The following is an 18,306-nucleotide window of genomic DNA, read 5'->3' as shown; positions in this document are numbered from 1 at the left end:
TCAAACCTTCGACTTAATTTATGAACAATTTCATATCGACCTCGTAGATTCCGAAACCACCCCTGCCTGGATATAGTACTCATGCGGGGGCAAGTGTCCAGTGTATACCACGGATCAAAAATTTGTCCCTAAGATAGGGGTAGATAATCTAGAAATTCTGAGAGGAAAAGAGGTTTAATCTAAGTTTCACGTTAATTTGGTCTATGCTTGATAGGGCTCGTGCAGCGTTTTGACGTAGAGGTAGAAAGAGATGTACATGTTGGTATTCGGGAGAGGGACATATGGGGTTAGAAGGTGATAGGAATAAAGAAAAGGGAGACCTCGGAGCCCCGAAAGAAGAGAGGATACATCAGACGAGTGCCTCTGTCTTGCTGAAGTGTGTATATTCATGGGTCACACATCCAAAGACAAGAGAGAAGGACAGACAAAGAAAAAATGAAACAGAAAGAGCAAAAGCGATCATTGTTTCGTCCATTACATGAAGTCATCATCGCCGAGACCTTCCTCGTCACCGTAGGCAGTGTTATCGATCTGGTTATCACGGTTGGAGTTGAGCGAGATCTTAGTCTTAGCAGCCTTGGTCTTCTTGTTACCCTTATCAGCAGCACGCTCCTCACGCATCTTCTCATTGCTAGCAGTAGTCAAAGCGCTAGCGATCTTCTTGATATCACTGCTAGGCAACTCCTTGACGAGCTTGCGAGCAAAGTCCTGCGCCCAGAGAGCGTAGTGGGGCTTCTTGGACTGCGGGGTGAGCAGGGGGATAAGGACGTCGGACAGACGGGCGAACTGGTCCTTGGTGGTGGGCTTGAACAGGGGCATCGAGGACAGATCGATGGAGTTGGTAGGGTTGGCGCTGTCGGTGATGACGACGGCCTTGGGGGCACCACGGTTGCGGTTCATGTCGATGTCGGCGAAAAGGTCCGAAGCGTGCTGGAGATCGGAGTCCTGCTCGGTGCGGCGCAGGCGATCACGGCGCTCGGCTTCGGTCTCGTCCTCGTCGAAGTCGCTGCTTTCCTCCGCCTCGCGTCGGCGCTGGTCGCGGTGTTCCTCTATCCGCTGGGCCTTGGTCTTCTTGTTGGCGGCGGCAGCGGCCTGGGCCTTGGCCAGAGCCTCTTCGGCCTTCTTTGCCTTTTCGCGCTCGACTTCGGAATCTTCGGCGGCGTCCCAGGAGTCGAGGACCTATTTTGTTGGGTACATGTCAGCGGCGTGATTCTGGTGTGCGCATGTCCTGGATTGCGCCGTGGAAGTCTCGGATCTACTTCAAAGGATTCTTACATCTTCCTCTTCCTCGTCGTCGAATCTGCGGCGAGCAACGGGAGGGGGAGGCGAAACGCTATCCTCCTCTTCATCTGTAAAGCACGAAGAGAATCAGTCAGTGTTTATAAACTTGGCGCAGGCGAAAAGTCGTCGTATCTGCTAATTCGCGATGGCGGCTCGGGATACTAAGAGGATAAGAAACATACCCCACTTTGAAGGCGCCATGTTGGGCAGTGAAAAACTTTTCGGTCGAAAGGAAAGAGGTGAAAGAAAAGATGCGCTATACGCAAGACTAAAGGACGGGGAAAACGACGGCGAGCCCGACGATAGGATGCTACTTCAACAGTAGTGAATGGAGGGGCGAGGGCAAATTTTATGTGGGCCACTTATCGCAGGAGGGGTGGTCACGTGTCACGGCTTTCTTGGTGCCCAACCAGCGTGATTCCATTGACGTCTGGGGCTTGATTGTTTACATTGATTGTCTGAATACAACTAACTACATCTACATGAACAAAGGGATCAGTTTTCTTTAAAATTCTTGTATTTCAGAAGATCTTATTAAATTCATAATCATAACTGATGGCAGCCCTTTATGCGAGACTGTACCATCCTTTTTTCTCGTTCCTCTCAAACCCATGCAGTCATTTAAAGACTACAATTTACAGGTTGACAGAGTTACGGAAGTTCTTGCCGGCGTAAACGGCATTCTCACCGAGCTCCTCCTCGATGCGGAGGATCTGGTTGAGCTTGGCAAGACGCTCGGAACGGGCAGGAGCACCGGTCTTGATCTGGCCGGCACGGAGACCGACAGCAATGTCAGCAATGGTGACATCCTCGGTCTCACCGGAGCGGTGGGAGACCATGACACCCCAGCCGTCAGCGTAGGAGTCCTTGGCGGCCTGGATGGACTCGGTGAGGGTACCGATCTGGTTGACCTTGAGAAGGAGGGCGTTGCAAGACTTGAGCTCGATGGCCTTCTTAATGCGGAGGGGTTGGTGACAGTCAAGTCATCACCGACAATCTGGAAGTCGGAGGTCTTGTAGAAGTAGCTCCAGGCCTCCCAGTCGTCCTCAGCGAAGGGGTCCTCGATGGAGACAATGGGGTACTTGGAAGCAAGCTGCTTGTACAGGTCGGCGAGCTGCTCGTAGGTGATCCACTTGGTGGGGTCGCTATCGGGGTTCTTGAAGTCGAGGTCGTACTTCTTCTCCTCGACCTTGTAGAACTCGCTGGAGGCAACGTCCATGGCGATGGACATCTTGCCGGTGTAGCCGGTCTGCTCAATAGCATCGGTGATCAGGTCCAGGGCCTCCTCAGCGGTCTGAATATCGGGAGCGACACCACCCTCGTCACCGACGTTACCAGCGGACTGGCCGTACTTCTTCTTGGCAAGGGTCTTGAGCTTCTGGTAGACCTCAGAGCCCTGGCGGAGAGCCTCGGAGAAGGAGGGAGCGGAGCTATAGTTCGGTATGCATTAGCGAATGGGGTCGCTTTTGACAACAAGAGCTGCTATCACTACTGGTAATGACAACTTACTCAGGGACAATCATGAACTCCTGGAAGGCCAGACGGCCACCGGCGTGGGAGCCACCGTTCAGGACGTTCTGGAAGGGAACGGGGAGGACGTAGGGCTTCTTGGTGCCAGCGAGGTCGGAGATGTGAGCGTAGAGAGGGACACCCTTCTCGGCAGCAGCAGCCTTGGCAACAGCCAGGGAGACACCGAGGATGGCGTTGGCACCAAGGTTACCCTTGTTGGCGGTGCCGTCGAGCTTGTTGAGGAACTCGTCGACCTTGGCCTGGTCCTTGACATCCAGGTTCTCCTTGATGAGAGCGGGGCCAATGATCTCGTTGACGTTCTTCACGGCCTTGGTGACACCTGCGATGAAAGCACTGGAATTAGTTCTCACCAGCTCATTTTCAATTGTTGATCAGGTGCGTCATCACTTACCCTTGCCGCCCCACTTGGTCTTGTCACCATCACGGAGCTCAACAGCCTCGTGCTGGCCTAGATACGGTCATTAGCTCCGATGAATCTTTCAATTTAGAGGTTTAGATCAGGATTGCCTTGCTACTTACCGGTGGAAGCACCAGAGGGAACAATGGCGCGGTGGAGACCGGTCTCGGTGACAATGTCGACCTCAACGGTGGGGTTACCGCGAGAGTCGTACACGGAACGAGCGTGAACCTTGGAGATAGGCATGTTGAATATAGAAGATCTGAAGGGAAATAAGATCAGTCTGGTTGCAAAGAAAGGATGGAAAAAAAGCAGCGCAGGTAGTAGTATATTAAGGCAGTGGCCGCGTGTGACTAACGGCGGGGGGACAGGTTCACCGATGACCCAAAAAGACAGGCCGAACGGGGAGAAGGGATTGGACACGGCTGATTTGCTTGGAGCTCAGCAAATGCCGATGGGGCAATTGGCCACGGCCGTCACCGAAGCTCAGGTTAGGTTACCTTTGTTTTGTCGGGGTTTCCTGTCTGGTGGTTCAGGTGAAGGTGGGAAGAAGAGAAGTGTAGGAGGTGAAGGAGAAGGAGGAGGAGGGGCAGATTTGGCGGGGTATGATGTAGAGGGGGGGTCCAGATTATAAGAGCTATCTGACTTACCAAAGTAAAAGTAAACAACGAATAATGAATATACTGGTAATGCAAAGAGAATAGCTCTACGGGAACACCCGATGCTTTAAATACTGTCCACTACTGTGTTCAGCCGGGAAAGGTCACAGCTGGTCCTCCGATTCTTTCCAATGCGGCAGTGGGGCTCTCACGGCCAGCGACGGCCATCACCAACGCTTTGGCTGGCTATCTGGTTGATCCGACCGTCTGCGGTGGGCTCCTACCTGCGAGATCTCCCGTCGCCCTCGGGAGGAAAACTGATTGCTATGATGTGATTGCCCGAGCAACTCGTCTGTGACTTGCCAAGTTGCCGTAGCCAGAATGATCCACAGAGGACTCTGGAGTAATCGTGCCTTGGGATTACCGAATGACGACAATCGGACACTACCTCCACGATCATGTTGACATTGACACTATCGTACACACGACAAAGATACGAATTGAGCAGTAGACTCAAAGAGTGACACATCGCAGATTTTTCGTCGGAACTCAAAAGTCAATGGGCATGTGCTCTCGAAAAGAATCACTGTTGTAGAAGACTCCATTGGTTGGAGAAACATCCAACGTCGCATCCAGCCCGTCTGGACAAAATGAATGACGAAAAGAGCATGTTTGACAAGCCACATTCTTGAGGTGTCAAGGCGTTAAGGTGTCAATATTTGTACAGCCTTGAGGCCTTAATCCCTGAGCGAAAGCCAGGCACCCAACGGGTCGGTCCAGATGACTAATATTGACGATGATGCAGGTCACCTGATCTCGGAGCGCGTCGTCAGGTGACCTTGCTGGAAGCTCCTCGACCAGGTGCTTGGAAGCTCACCAGCTGGACCTTGTTATCATCCCCACCACTTACGCTTTCCGATCATCTACCCGTTGGACTATAGATCTTTGTCTATCTTCCATAACTTTCGCCCTTGGAGCGTCACCTATCCTTCCACACCCCATCCCTCACGAATCGGTTCGTCGCCCATCATGACCGGCGGCAGCGACCCCGAGCGGGAGCAGGCGCTTGAAGATTATAAAAAGAGCTTGTTGGAGCTGCGAGAATGGGAGGCCAAGTTGAAGACTCTCCGCATGGGCATCAAGGATCTTCAGCGGGAATTCGATGTGTCGGAGGAGAACATCAAGGCACTCCAGAGTGTTGGTCAGATCATCGGCGAGGTGTTGAAACAGCTGGATGAAGAGCGATGTATGTCTAAAAAGTGCTTCCTGAACTGTCTCGTGTTTCCAAGCTAATCGGTTCTTCCCTACCGCAGTCATCGTCAAGGCGTCATCGGGGCCACGGTATGTCGTTGGCTGCCGTTCGAAGGTCGACAAGGCCAAGCTAAAGCAAGGCACGCGAGTTGCTTTGGATATGACAACACTTACCATCATGCGGATGCTCCCTCGTGAGGTCGATCCCTTGGTTTACAACATGTCTCTGGAGGATCCTGGGTCAGTCAACTTTGCCGGTATTGGTGGTCTGAATGAGCAGATCCGAGAGCTTCGGGAAGTCATCGAGTTGCCATTGAAGAACCCGGAGCTGTTCCAACGAGTAGGTATCAAGCCTCCAAAGGGTGTTCTACTCTATGGTCCTCCGGGTACGGGTAAGACCCTGCTGGCCCGAGCAGTGGCCAGTTCCATGGAGACCAATTTCTTGAAGGGTACGTTCATAATTCCTCCCTCGACCGACATCTATCCCTAACGCGCTTCCTTCTCTTAGTGGTTTCCTCCGCTATTGTCGACAAGTACATCGGTGAATCCGCTCGATTGATCCGAGAAATGTTCGGTTATGCCAAGGAACACGAGCCTTGCATTATCTTCATGGACGAGATTGATGCGATCGGTGGTCGACGTTTCTCTGAGGGCACATCAGCAGATCGTGAGATTCAGCGAACACTGATGGAGTTGCTGAACCAGCTGGATGGATTCGACTACCTCGGACAGACCAAGATCATCATGGCCACCAACCGGCCGGATACTCTCGACCCTGCGCTGCTGCGTGCTGGTCGTCTGGACCGCAAGCTTGAGATTCCTCTGCCTAATGAGGTCGGCCGCCTGGAGATTCTCAAGATTCACTCAAGCACGGTACAACTGGAGGGTGATATCGACTTTGAGAGTGTGGTCAAGATGAGTGATGGTCTCAACGGTGCCGATCTGCGTAACGTGGTGACTGAGGCGTAAGTGCATCCTTCTTACAAATACCACGTGTCTGTATACTAACAAATCCGCAGAGGTCTATTCACGATCAAGGACTACAGAGATGCCATCAACCAGGACGACTTCAACAAAGCCGTGCGAAAGGTGGCCGAAGCCAAGAAGTTGGAGGGCAAGCTGGAGTACCAGAAGCTGTAATTGTATCTACCGCTGGGCAGCTCGCCCATACAATTTCATCCTGTTGGAAACCCGCCGTCTAGAATACCATGCATCATTCAACGGGAATTGTTATTGAGGAGTGCCCCGATGGCTTCTTGCTGTCGGTAAATATATTCGTAGCCTGAGACTAACCTCGAGTGAGAGTTACAGTAAATACACATTGCAGTCTGGACCTACGTGCGCCATGAAAATGTGAGTTATGGCCCCAAGAAGTCTGGAAACTATCAAGCCCTACAGATTTCGAATAGAATGGAGTTCATTACTGGAAATTAAGCGCCGACTTAGTTAACTTGCGATGGCAATGTGTAATTCCGCCCTCTTAGGGTGGTTCATCCCGGTGACCGAGCTTCATATTTACTCCACTTCCCCGACAGTGGTGTCTATCCCTGACAACAATTCAACATCGCATCGAACTATAGCGAAAGAGCGGCCTCCTCAGGATACATTTGAAATCGCGGATAATTTCTCTTTCGGCTACGGGACGAAGAATACCCCCGGGTGTACCATCGGAGAAATTGATTGTCGACTTAAGCACACGTTGGCATGTTCGCATTGACCTGTAACTGCGAACCGACACAACATCGACTTTAAATCCGCGAGCAAGGAACCTACTGGCGATTTCAAGACGGTACGTTCGTCTTTTTACCATTTAAGAAACACTGCAAGCACCTTGCTAATTAGTTGATACCTCCAGGCCGCCGTCGTTGAAAGACGAGCCCACCCCGCGCATTCGCCGCCACCGTTGAGCTTCGAAGACCACATTTCCCAAGAAACCGACGCCCCAACACCGCTGCATAATCCCATGCTCTCATACTAGGCAGTCGCAGGACCGACACGCATTTGGCGACGGGCTCACCAGGATAATCATGTCATTTCAGGGACGTTCCTTCGCCACGAGCCCATTTCAGGATAACCGCTCTCGCTCCAACCAAGGCCTTGCAGGACTCGGCCTCTCAACTGGTCCTGCAGGTCTCTCGAGTAAAGTAGGAGGATTTTTCGAAGGCAACGACCGCACTCTCCCCATGTACAAAGACAAGCCGTACTTTACGCCGAAGCGCACGGCTCCACGGAGACGATGGCGGCCGCTGTTTGTGCTGGGTGTTTGCGCGTTGACGTTTTTGTGGTACTATATGTCGTCGATGCCTGTGTGGCAGGGCTCGGGCTCGTTGGACGTCGGAGCTGAACTCTGGAAATGGGCGCAGACTCTTGATGATGAGAGTCCTTCGATGTCAATCGTCGACTGGAACGCGCGTCGGGAGAAGGTTCGGGATGCGTTTGTTGTCAGCTGGCAGGGATATGAAAAGGATGCTTGGGGTGAGAGAATTTCGCGAGCTGCGCTGTCAGAATTGACCAGCTAACATTCAACTACCACAGGCTCGGACGAGTATAACCCGATCTCGGGCCGAAGCAGAAACATGGTCGAAGGTGGCATGGGCTGGATCATCGTTGATGCCCTAGATACTATGATGATCATGAACCTCACCACCGAGGTGCGCCATGCGCGAGAGTGGATCGCCACTTCGTTAAAATATACTCAAGACCACGACGTGAGCACGTTCGAAACAACCATTCGCATGCTGGGAGGCTTGCTGTCCGCACACTATCTGTCGACGAAATATCCAGACCTCGCCCCAATTGCGGATGATGATGTCGGCGCCGCTGGTGAGGACTTGTACATTGAAATGGCTGCTGATCTTGGAGACCGCTTGCTCGGAGCGTTTGAGTCTCCCTCTGGTATTCCCTACGCCAGCGTGAACTTGAACAAGTCAGAGGGCTTGCCATCGCATGGCGATGGGGGTGCTTCTTCTACTGCCGAGGCAACCTCAGTCCAGCTTGAGTTCAAGTATCTAGCGAAGCTGACTGGTGAGGCTGAATATTGGAGGGCCGTTGAGAAGGTCATGGAGGTTATCGATAATGAACACCCCCAAGATGGCCTCGTTCCCATCTACATTAATCCTAAGACGGGTCACTTTCATGGCGAGAACATTCGTCTGGGTAGCCGAGGTGATTCATACTACGGTTCGTCACACCATTGGTCTTAAACTGGAGGGCTTCGCTAATTTTGATTCTTATAGAGTACCTGATCAAGCAGTACCTCCAAACTTCTGAACAGGAGCCTGTCTACAAAGAGCTTTGGGATGAATCCTTGGCTGGCATCCGCAAGCACTTGCTTGCCTTCTCTCAAAACTCACAGTTGATGGTCCTAGGAGAGCGCCCCAACGGCTTGAAGGAAGGCCTTACTCCTAAAATGGACCATTTGGTATGCTTCCTCCCTGGAACATATGCTCTTGGTGCTACCGGCGGCCGACCCCTGGCAGAGTCAAGAAAATCCGCAGATTGGTCACAGCAGCGCGAGGAGGAGATTCTCATCTCCAAGGAGCTGATGAAGACCTGCTGGGCAACATATCTAAAAACAGCGACAGGCCTAGCCCCCGAGATCTCCCACTTCATTCTCGACTCGCCACCCGTCATGATGGGAGACAAGTATCCCGATCCCAAGTCTGCATCTGGAACTACGTCGCCATTCGAACTGAAGTCGATCTCCCAGCCACTATTCCCCAAGTCCGATGGCTCTGAGCCCTGGCGCAAGGACATTGAGATTCACAACATGGACCGCCATAACCTCCAACGACCGGAGACTGTCGAGTCCTTGTTCTACATGTACCGCATTACCGGCGATGTGATCTACCGCGAATGGGGCTGGGAAATGTTCAAAGCTTTCGTCAAATACACCGCCGTGGTTGAGGGTGAAGAATCTGAACTGGCAGATGGTGAGGCCACCATCAAACGGATCAAGGGCTTCACTTCTCTGTCCAATGCTGACACTACCCCGCCCACCACGCGTGATAATATGGAGAGCTTCTGGATGGCCGAGACGCTCAAGTACTTTTATTTGTTGTTCTCTGACCGGGACTTTATTTCCCTCGAGGACCATGTATTTAATACCGAGGCTCACCCGCTGCCACGGTTCAAGCCTACGGGTGATCTGAAGACTGGCTGGCAGCGGAAGGTCGCCGAGGCTGTTCAGGCTGCTGAGTAGCGCTTGGATGCTTGTTTCATTTCATTAGATATTGGCGTTTCGTCTTGTAACATTGAAACCGGCATTCAAAGTTTGTTTGATTTGTACTTAGGTGTATTATCTCCTGGATTCTCTGTCCATTGAAGATAATTCCAGAGACTCCGAATTGGAACATGGTGATCATTTCCGCACATCATTAGAAAACCCGGAATGACCTGATTTGGTATATACAATCAAGACTGTGTATCATAACAAGACAATGTAGGCCCGGGGCCGACCGTTCACTCTCGCTGAAGAGCAGCGCCAATCAGCTTCTTGAAGCCCGAAAGAGCGTCCTTTAGGTCTGCGACAGTGAGCGCTTCATTGTCACCATGAGCAACGAAGATACTTCCAGGTCCATAGAGATAACGCTTGACACCGTCGCGGACTTTCAGGTTAGGCACATCAGTACCATAGTTGACGGGCATGACATCAAACCCATCCACATCAGTATCCAAGTCTTGCGGACCGTATGACTCATTGTGCTTAGAAAAGTCAACCTCAACATCAGCCTCGACATCACGAGTTGCATCCTCCACAGCCCGGCGGATGATCTCCCGCGCCTCGTCCGGTGTACCAGCCGCGAGGCGAACAGCGACATCCGCACGTGCAGAGGCAGGGACGACGTTTGTAGCCACACCGGCTCGAATTGTGCCAATGTTAAGGGTGGTGGGGCCATACTTAGAGGACGCAGGCAGACCTCCCTCGCCGACAGGGATATTGCCGAGCTCATCCACACGACTCAATGCCGGCAAGATCCCTGAGACAGCGCTCTTGCCGAGCCACGGGTATCCCGAGTGCGCGGCTTTACCGTGGGAAAGGACCTCAAAGCCGAGCATACCCTTGTGCCCAGAGACAAGCTTTGCCTCAGTAGGCTCACCGAAGATCACGGTGTGGTAGGCACTTTCCGTGTTCAGTTCTGACTCGGAGAAGACCTTCATGCCGTCTCCGCCGATTTCCTCGCCGACGACGAAGAGGAGGGCTAGCTTTGCGTCTGGGTTTGACTTCAGAGTCTCCAGGACGGCAAAGACTTGCGCTGCAACGCTACCCTTTGCATCGACGGAGCCGCGGCCAGCTAGGACCATCTTGTCCAAGTCTGGTGAACTCGCGTGGTCGGGCTGGTGCGCTGAGTATGGGATGAAGGGTGGGACTGTGTCGATATGGCTCGTGACAAGGATTGAGGGCTTTTCTTGCAGAGTGGAAGGGTAGGCGTAGATATTGTAGCGGGTTTTGGGTGTTTCTCCATCATCGCCATCCTCTTTATCTTTCACAGGGGCAACCTTTTGCTTGATCACATTGAAATTCTTCGACTCGAGGAAATCCGCGAGGAAGATGCCCACATCGTGCTCATTGCCAGAGATAGACTCGATTTCCACCAGGTCGCGGTGCAAAGAAAGCAGCGGGTCAATACTAATCAAATTATCAACACGCGCTTTCTCGAATTCCTCGATACTGCCCTGGGAAGCTGGTAGCGAGCTCCCGAGCGGCTGTTGTTGCCCGTATGCGGGGTGCGGAGAAGCTCTGACGGCGACAGCGGCCGCAGCCACCAGATACCAGGTAAGCTTCATTGGGATTTGATCTGGCAAGAGAAAGCTGTATGAGGGACAAGAATTGGTGGCCCCGCTCAAAAGACCTTGACTTCAGGTGACTCAGTGGATGCAAAATCGCGCGATTGTCTATGCAGACCCGCGGAGGGTTGTCCGACATTAGTCACGTGAGACCATGTCACCATAGCCTGGAGCGGAAATCTCCGCGATAGAAACAAAAACAATGAGGTTTTGGAAACACTATATTCTCCTACGAAACGCATATAATTTTGGTCATCTCAATGACTCTAATCTCAACTTGGGAACCGTAAAAGTATCAATCATGCATGGGATTGAGAATGAGACAATTATGTTTAAAACACAGACTGGTCCATATCATCAACCTCGATCAAGTCGGTGAGCAATCTGGATGATAGGTCGAATAGAAAAAGGTTTATCGCCAGGATAGGTTTTATAACCATGACCAGCTTTAGTGTGACCATGCTCAGCTACGATCTATGCGACGCAACATTTTTCTAATTTCTTCCACACGATTGCTTGCATCATCTAGTCAAGTGAACCCGCCTGAAAACTGCTGAGTAAGCAGGTAGGTCACGGTGGAAGAGCGGGAGCCCGCAACACCCGCAACATCCATCTCCTCTTGTGGCCATACCGGAATGGATGCACCACTTAATACACCGAACAAGCGGAAACGGGCCCGCATAGCTTGCATTCCTTGTAGGGAGCGCAAACGGAAATGCGACGGCGGCGAGCCATGTTGCACATGCACATCTTGGGGATACGCTTGTTACTATGAACCGCGCCGCCGAAAAGTGAGGTCTCCCACACCAGATTCCCAACCCGAACGTCAGTCCCCACCTCACAGTAGTACCTCTATTCCGAGCACTGTCGAGGCTGCCGAAAAAGTCGTGGTCGATCGGGGTGGACTGGTGCGGCGGCTGGAGGCCAACTCGGGCGCCGCCTTCATGAGAAGGCTTGGGCTTAGGATTGATCCCTCGAAAGCCCCGAAGCTCAATCTATTCAGCTGGAACATTGGAAACAGACAACAGACATATCCAGCCAATTCAACAACATCGGCCTTACCAATTCTTCAAACCACAGCGCTTGAAAACATGAAGGCTATGGCGCAGGTGTATTTCGATAAAGTCCACCCTTGTTATGGATTTATCGATCAGAATCTCTTTTTTGAACGACTTGAGCTACGCTGGAAATCTCCCCTTCTATGGGAGCTTTACGATTCCACATTAGCGGGTGTGGCGGCTCTTGGGTGTTTGTTCTCGCTGCGAGACGCTACAATCACGGAGCTACGTCTCGTTCGGACAGCTTGTGCTGTATTAGACATGCAGCATCTCTCCGGTCCTCCTTCTATCGATCTGTTGACAGGATGGACTCTGCGGTCTATCTATTTACGTATGACTGACTCGCCACATTCCACGTGGGTTGCCAGTTCGACTTTGATGCACCTAGTCGAAGCTGCGGGTCTCCATCCAGAGTCGCATTCGGTCCTGCCGGAAAGAGTACAGTGCGATGTAGAGATTCAGAAACGTCTTGTTGGTGTTGCACACCATTTGAACGTGTGGACTTCTTACGACCTCGGTCTGTCCAGGGTGTCTTTTCAAAAGACGATCTTCCAGCGCTCCCATCAGAGAAGCCTGGTGACTGCACAGTTGAGCTTCTCCGACTCCTCCCTGTGTCAGTTAGCCTTGACCCAAGCAGATCGAAGGATGAGACGGATCTCACATCCACACTTTCAAGCCTTCTGGATGGAACTCACACTCAACCACCGTCAGTTATGGCTCAGTGTAATCTCGTGCTTTGTGTTCTTCGGCGGATCCATACCCAAAACCTCGATATCCCTTCTGAGCTCGCGATGAAGGTGTTGCAATTGTTGAAGAAAGGTCTTAACTGCGCTCGAAGCATGGTTATCGACTGTTCACCATGGCATCAAGTTGCTAATGTGCCTTTCCAAATCATATGCGTCCTTCTTGTTATGGACACGCGGTCTTCTCTTGCCATGCTCCCAGAGGCTTTGCAAACCCTGGGGCTGGTTGCTTCCATATACGATACGGAAACCATGAGAGAGGCTCATAGTGCAGCCTGCTTGCTTGTTATGCTGCATCAGCAGCGCAGGAAGGATGATGTAGCGATCCTTGGCGAGGCGCTTCACGCGCATCAGCAGGGAAGACCGCGTGAGTCGCCGCCACAACTCGATCCTAACTCCGAGGAATATTCATGGCTGGGTGCGTTGGTAGCCGATTTACCTGGTCTTCAGAGGATTGATCTTGATCAGTTCCTGAACGCAGATATGATCGATACCTCGGTACTGAGTGGGCTGGGATAGAACGCCCATGATCGCATGGGCCAAAATGCCGATACTAGAGTACCAAGAAACCCAGTTGTACAATAAGCTCTTATACATTAAGCCTTTATACATGTAATCTTCTCTATGTTAAGGGCCAAAGGAATACCTACTTCATCAAAAATTCAGATCTTATTAATGATATTAATATTGTAGGCTGGTAGAGCCTACCTTCATGTGAAGTACAATATTACCTTGCTCATGATAAACGCTCAGCCTCGGCATTCTTGGATTGCCTCCAGTTTAGATCCCATCCCACATTGGGTTTCCCGCAATACCCGCGGGACGCCTTGAAATTTTCACTCGCTATAGTATATGTCCCCAATCAGGAGCCGAAGAAATCAAGTGAGATAGCTTTGTCATGAGCGGCAATTACGGCATTTGCGGCGCCTACGGACAGGGAAGAGGCATTTCTCTGGCAGCCCCAGGCAAAAAGAGAGGATGGGTGTTCCGCGGCCCGCCTATCCAAACAGCCAATCTATGCGTAGGGCGTATCAGGATCTGGCCGCAATGCCGCAGCACCCGGTTGTGTAATAGTAACTTATAAATTCAAGATCATTTGGTCATATTCCAATGCGAATTTAGAGGGTCTTCCCATACGGCACTCTTTGAGATGACAGGCTACGAAGTAGATACGATGTCATGCTACGACGATGCACCATCTGACGGCGAAACAAACGGGAAAATGCAAATTGGGCCAGGGAAGCCCTTGCCGCCAGCTCTTCCAGACAGGGAGCTTTACCTTGTCGACTTTGAAGGTCCTGATGATCCTCTGAATCCTCAAAATTGGTCATTATTCACAAAGTAAGTTTCCTTGCCTCCATATTTGACCTTTCATCCTCTTGCACCTTTCCGTTACCTCACGAAAATGATTTCATTGCGTGGTCATCCACTATTACAATTACCTTTCTATCACTCAACCTGATTGATGAGCCGACATTAATGAACAACTAGGCTTCTCACCTCTATACTGGCTTGTTCTGGTACATTTATTGCTTCGCTGAACAGTGCGATGTTCTCTCCTGGGATTGATCAGGCTAGCAGGGATTTTGGCGTCGGAACGGAAGTAATTACACTCAGTACGACTCTTTTCGTGTTAGGCTTTGCAACAGGGCCGATGATCTGGGCACCGATGTCTGAATTAATGGGAAGAAAATTTCCTTTGGTGATTGCCATATTCGGAGAAGGCATATTTACCATTGCCTGCGCGGTTGCCAAAGACGTCCAAACGCTTATTATCTGTCGATTCTTCGCCGGGGTATGTGGCGCTAGTCAATTGACCGTTGTCCCTGGGTTGCTTGCCGATATTTATGACAACAAGAAACGGGGTGTCGCCATTTCCCTGTATGCTTTGGCAGTATTCGGGGGCCCGTTCATTGCACCTATAGCTGGTGGATATACAGCGGCGAGTTATCTTGGTTGGAGATGGACGCTATATATCCCAGCTATTCTTGCATTGGGCAATGGCTTGCTTTCTTTCTTTTTCCTGAAGGAATCATATCCCCTATGTGTCCTCGTTGCAAAGGCTGCTTCAATTCGGAAAAGTTCAGGAAATTGGGGCATCCATGCAAAACAAGAAGAGGTCGAACTTGAGATTAGTGTTTTGGTTGAAAAATACCTAGCCCGGCCACTGAAACTACTCGTCACCGAGCCCGTTCTTCTTCTTATCTCGCTCTATATGTCTTTCATCTACGGTCTGGTTTACGCCCTATTAGAGGCGTATCCTCATGTTTTCGAAATCATACACGGCATGCATCCAGGGGCTGCTGGTTTGAACTTTATCGGCCTTATTATCGGTATTGTCTTGGCACTTACATTTATTCTCTCACAGCAAAAGCAGTATACTGCACTGCTGGCAAGGAATGGGAATGTTCCTATTCCTGAATGGCGTCTGCGTCCAACCATGGTAGGAGCCCCGATGTTCGCCGTTGGACTGTTCTGGTAAGAAAGACCAATCCAATAAGCTATAACATTAAGAAACGATCTAATGAAGTTCAGGTTTGGTTGGACTGGTTTCACTTCTGAAATACACTGGGCTGCACCAGCGGCTGCTGGTGTGTTTATTGGCTTCGGAATTCTTTGCATCTTCCTACCTTGCTTTAACTATCTTGTGGACGCCTATTTGCCAGTGTAAGTACAACCTTCCCCTATGCTTCCTTAACAGCTTACTAACAATTTTGTAGCGCCGCATCTGCTGTAGCAGCAAACATCATCCTGCGTTCAGCTTTTGCATCAAGCTTTCCCTTATTTACTCGCCAAATGTTCGAAAATATGGGAGTGCAGTGGGCAAGCACCCTACTCGGGTGTTTGGCAACGGTGTTAGTTCCCATCCCATTTCTCTTCAAAGCATATGGACATCGAATTCGCCGCAAATCCCGGTAAGTTCTATATTCGATCTCATCGATCGATGAATGGTTAACATTAAAGTAACCTTTTCTGTTTCAAAATCTCATTTTTCCTCCGGCAATTGGAATGGCGTAAACGAATTTTGGAGTTCTAGAGCTCGGAAATCACATTGAAACTTGTTGTTGCAGTTTGATTGGGTGATTGATCGAATTCGTAGTTCCTAATTGGGCCTTTATGTTGGGTGCGATGCTACGCAAACCGGATCTGAATACAAGCACTGTTCTTATGTTTGGGGCCTAGGCCCAAGCCAAATTGCTCTGTTCGACTTGCAAAACCCGCAGATGCACGCACCTCGAAAACATCGAGCCTTTAGCTCAAATATCACCTTTGCCAAAGCGGTAATATGTGTGCGGATTGCGATACCACCGGCTGGAAGCAGGGACGTCATCTAGTTACTGACCCCACTCACGTACACTTGGTGGCGGTGATCTCACATTCGACACTGGAAGACATGGCACATATTTCCCTCGGGAGATCCCTGATAGTCAGTCGGAAGGTGAAGGAATCTCTGACTTGGAAATGCCGCTTGCGGGTATTCCTAGCAGTGAACAATTTGTCAACAGAGTAGCTGACATGGAAATGTCAGCTGTGGGTATTCCTGGTAGCGAAATGTTAACCAGACCGATAGTGAAATACCCTCGGGATATTTCTAGAATTCAAAAATTTGACAACAGAGGAAGTGCCAATGAAATTCCAACCCGGGAGAGCCTTGAGAGCGAAAAGTTGACAGAACTGCCAGTGAAATACCCTTGGGATATTCACGACAGTCAAGTATCTGACAACAGAGTAACTGACAATGTAATCCCAACTCGGGAGATTATTGACAGTGAAAATTTTGGCAGTAAGAACACTGATGATGTTGATGCTGCTGGTTATGCTGAAGTTGGTGAAGTCTGGCAGTCAAAATTTGTCGACGGAGTGACCGGCAAGGAGGTCCTTGACAGTGCAAAGTCTGGTAGTATCATCACTGATGATGATGATAATTATGATGCTGCTGCTGGTTACGCTGATGTTGATGTTGATGATGCTGATGACGACGGCTGCTGCTGCTGCTACTACTGAAGCTGAGGATGTTGTTTTTTCTGGCTCCCTTATTCGTTCCCATATCCCGACGCAAACTTCTCCCTCTGCATCTCCGGGTTTATCTTGAGCACGAACGGTCTGCCTTGCAGCGTCCTGTCCCATCTTTCACGCCTCATACCACTCCAAAATCCAGCATCATATCCGACTTTCTCGACATTACCGCAAGCGAATCTACGCAACGGTGAGTAAGATAGCATCAATGAATGACTCCAAGATCCCCAGATCTAACAAACTACCACCCAGCACTTCCCACGTCTACCACCGCCCTGCTGTCAAGGTGAGACTCAACCCCGATGCCCCCGAATCCACAATCTCAATGCCCCTCCTCCGCAATGGGACCTTCTATTTCGCAAGAATGTTCGAAAGCCAGTTCATCGAGAGACGTACGCAAACTGTGAAGATGGAAGAAATTGAAGGGGCCGTTTCAACACTACTCTATTCTGTCGGTACTATTCTCTCGGAAATAAAAACAGGTACATCGTCCACTTGATACATATTATGGCTGTACCGGGTCTCATTGATAGGTAATAAGCTATAGACTTACATGTTCCAGGTGCGTTGTCATTCAATTATCGACTTTGCATGTACACCATCTACTGGTGCACGTGCAGGTATGACTCTCGCAAGATATTGCGATCGTAAAGTAGCGTGATGAGGTATTTAAGGCGAGCACCGGCAGAGGCAGTCACTGAAACATACATATTGGCTCTGCACAATTAGAAGGGTATACAGGAGAATAATATCATGATCTGTTAATGATACCAGCTCTATATAGGGACATACACTGGATACAGAATAGTTCTTCCATCTATTTCGACAGACCTATAACTACTGTTAGGTTTGCACCGATACTCAAGTTCAATAACGATCCTTGGTCTACCTACGAATAGGATCTTGACTGGTATGCCTAAGCTTGAGAATCTGTTAATAAGGCTTGAGCCTTACACCCTGAGCAAATATGCATTCTCTTTCTATTTTAGCCAGATCATGTACTAAGTGATTACAAAAACCCCAAGAAAGAACATTCCATCTGACACTTGCCCTTTAGGAAGGCAGATGCTATCAGCGCATATCCACTTCCAGATATAGTTCGTTTTAGTGCCGGGGCTCGAAACGGAGCGACACAGCCCGGGCCTCCTTCCCTGACTAGGTATCGGTTTAATCATGTGAAAGACCATGCTCTAATCAAACCGAGACCTAGCAATATTAGATTGTCCCCGAGGGTAATCAATTCGATTCTAGATCCCTGTAGAAAGTACATAGGTGGTCTGACATCTGCATAGGCTAGGCAGGTTAGTCCCCCCGCTCAGACCTCAAGCAAAGAGCATATTCGTACCGATAGCTTCCGAGGTCAAGACCCCGAGAGTTCCATCGTCCGGACTCCGAGAACAAAGCCCCGAACCTACCACGAGAACACAGACCCCTTTGGTGGGATACTCTATTATCCCAACAAGATACATGGCTCAAAGTTGGCGAATGGTTCTATTTTGAGATACAAACTATAATCCCACTTACCTCCGCGGTGATGAAATCATGCGCGAAGCATAACATGGGCTAGAGCTTCTTGCCAAGCTCGGTGGACTTTACTTCAAAGTTGAAATGATCTGAGACAAGATATGTATTGCGCAAGAGCT

At 50.3% G+C, this 18,306-nt stretch overlaps 8 protein-coding genes across 8 annotated transcripts; 5 read left to right on the top strand and 3 right to left on the bottom strand.

Annotated features, from left to right (window-relative positions):
- Nucleotides 1-173: 173 nt before the first annotated feature.
- Nucleotides 174-1,607, bottom strand: N7473_000614 (eukaryotic translation initiation factor 3 subunit J). The gene is made up of 3 exons (XM_057146554.1): nucleotides 1,464-1,607; nucleotides 1,276-1,349; nucleotides 174-1,179 (listed from the first exon to the last, which is right to left on the bottom strand). Exons 1-3 carry the CDS (start codon nucleotides 1,480-1,482, stop codon nucleotides 475-477), a joined length of 798 nt encoding a protein of 265 aa, XP_057014440.1. The 5' UTR covers nucleotides 1,483-1,607; the 3' UTR covers nucleotides 174-474.
- A 309-nt stretch (nucleotides 1,608-1,916) lies between these two features.
- Nucleotides 1,917-3,835, bottom strand: aspf22 (enolase acuN; the record flags this gene model as incomplete). The annotated part of the gene is made up of 6 exons (XM_057146553.1): nucleotides 3,709-3,835; nucleotides 3,331-3,470; nucleotides 3,203-3,259; nucleotides 2,791-3,130; nucleotides 2,258-2,711; nucleotides 1,917-2,234 (listed from the first exon to the last, which is right to left on the bottom strand). The coding sequence occupies exons 2-6, from the start codon at nucleotides 3,452-3,454 to the stop codon at nucleotides 1,917-1,919; spliced, it is 1,293 nt and encodes a 430-aa protein (XP_057014439.1). The 5' UTR covers nucleotides 3,455-3,470; nucleotides 3,709-3,835.
- A 1,001-nt stretch (nucleotides 3,836-4,836) lies between these two features.
- rpt4 (proteasome regulatory particle base subunit RPT4) lies at nucleotides 4,837-6,198 on the top strand (the record flags this gene model as incomplete). Its single annotated transcript, XM_057146552.1, has 4 exons — nucleotides 4,837-5,053; nucleotides 5,121-5,507; nucleotides 5,567-6,023; nucleotides 6,078-6,198. The coding sequence occupies 4 exons, from the start codon at nucleotides 4,837-4,839 to the stop codon at nucleotides 6,196-6,198; spliced, it is 1,182 nt and encodes a 393-aa protein (XP_057014438.1).
- An 887-nt stretch (nucleotides 6,199-7,085) lies between these two features.
- Nucleotides 7,086-9,259, top strand: N7473_000611 (glycoside hydrolase family 47 protein; the record flags this gene model as incomplete). The annotated part of the gene is made up of 3 exons (XM_057146551.1): nucleotides 7,086-7,533; nucleotides 7,594-8,238; nucleotides 8,295-9,259. 3 exons carry the CDS (start codon nucleotides 7,086-7,088, stop codon nucleotides 9,257-9,259), a joined length of 2,058 nt encoding a protein of 685 aa, XP_057014437.1.
- A 260-nt stretch (nucleotides 9,260-9,519) lies between these two features.
- N7473_000610 (M20 family metallopeptidase) lies at nucleotides 9,520-10,845 on the bottom strand (the record flags this gene model as incomplete). The annotated part of the gene is made up of 1 exon (XM_057146550.1): nucleotides 9,520-10,845. The coding sequence occupies one exon, from the start codon at nucleotides 10,843-10,845 to the stop codon at nucleotides 9,520-9,522; it is 1,326 nt and encodes a 441-aa protein (XP_057014436.1).
- A 635-nt stretch (nucleotides 10,846-11,480) lies between these two features.
- On the top strand, nucleotides 11,481-13,165 carry N7473_000609 (Protein RDR1; the record flags this gene model as incomplete). The annotated part of the gene is made up of 2 exons (XM_057146549.1): nucleotides 11,481-12,420; nucleotides 12,492-13,165. 2 exons carry the CDS (start codon nucleotides 11,481-11,483, stop codon nucleotides 13,163-13,165), a joined length of 1,614 nt encoding a protein of 537 aa, XP_057014435.1.
- Nucleotides 13,166-14,933: 1,768 nt separating this feature from the next.
- On the top strand, nucleotides 14,934-15,683 carry N7473_000608 (uncharacterized protein; the record flags this gene model as incomplete). Its single annotated transcript, XM_057146548.1, has 4 exons — nucleotides 14,934-15,124; nucleotides 15,182-15,313; nucleotides 15,367-15,561; nucleotides 15,611-15,683. 4 exons carry the CDS (start codon nucleotides 14,934-14,936, stop codon nucleotides 15,681-15,683), a joined length of 591 nt encoding a protein of 196 aa, XP_057014434.1.
- Nucleotides 15,684-16,108: 425 nt separating this feature from the next.
- On the top strand, nucleotides 16,109-16,651 carry N7473_000607 (uncharacterized protein; the record flags this gene model as incomplete). The annotated part of the gene is made up of 2 exons (XM_057146547.1): nucleotides 16,109-16,200; nucleotides 16,264-16,651. 2 exons carry the CDS (start codon nucleotides 16,109-16,111, stop codon nucleotides 16,649-16,651), a joined length of 480 nt encoding a protein of 159 aa, XP_057014433.1.
- Nucleotides 16,652-18,306: the final 1,655 nt, after the last annotated feature.

Source organism: Penicillium subrubescens, assembly GCF_028828155.1.
Source record: "Penicillium subrubescens strain IBT 31985 chromosome Unknown utg000001l_segment0_segment0, whole genome shotgun sequence".
Taxonomy (NCBI): domain Eukaryota; kingdom Fungi; phylum Ascomycota; class Eurotiomycetes; order Eurotiales; family Aspergillaceae; genus Penicillium; species Penicillium subrubescens.
The sequence above is the reverse complement of the archived record's forward strand: the minus strand, read 5'-3'. Positions and strand labels throughout refer to the sequence as shown.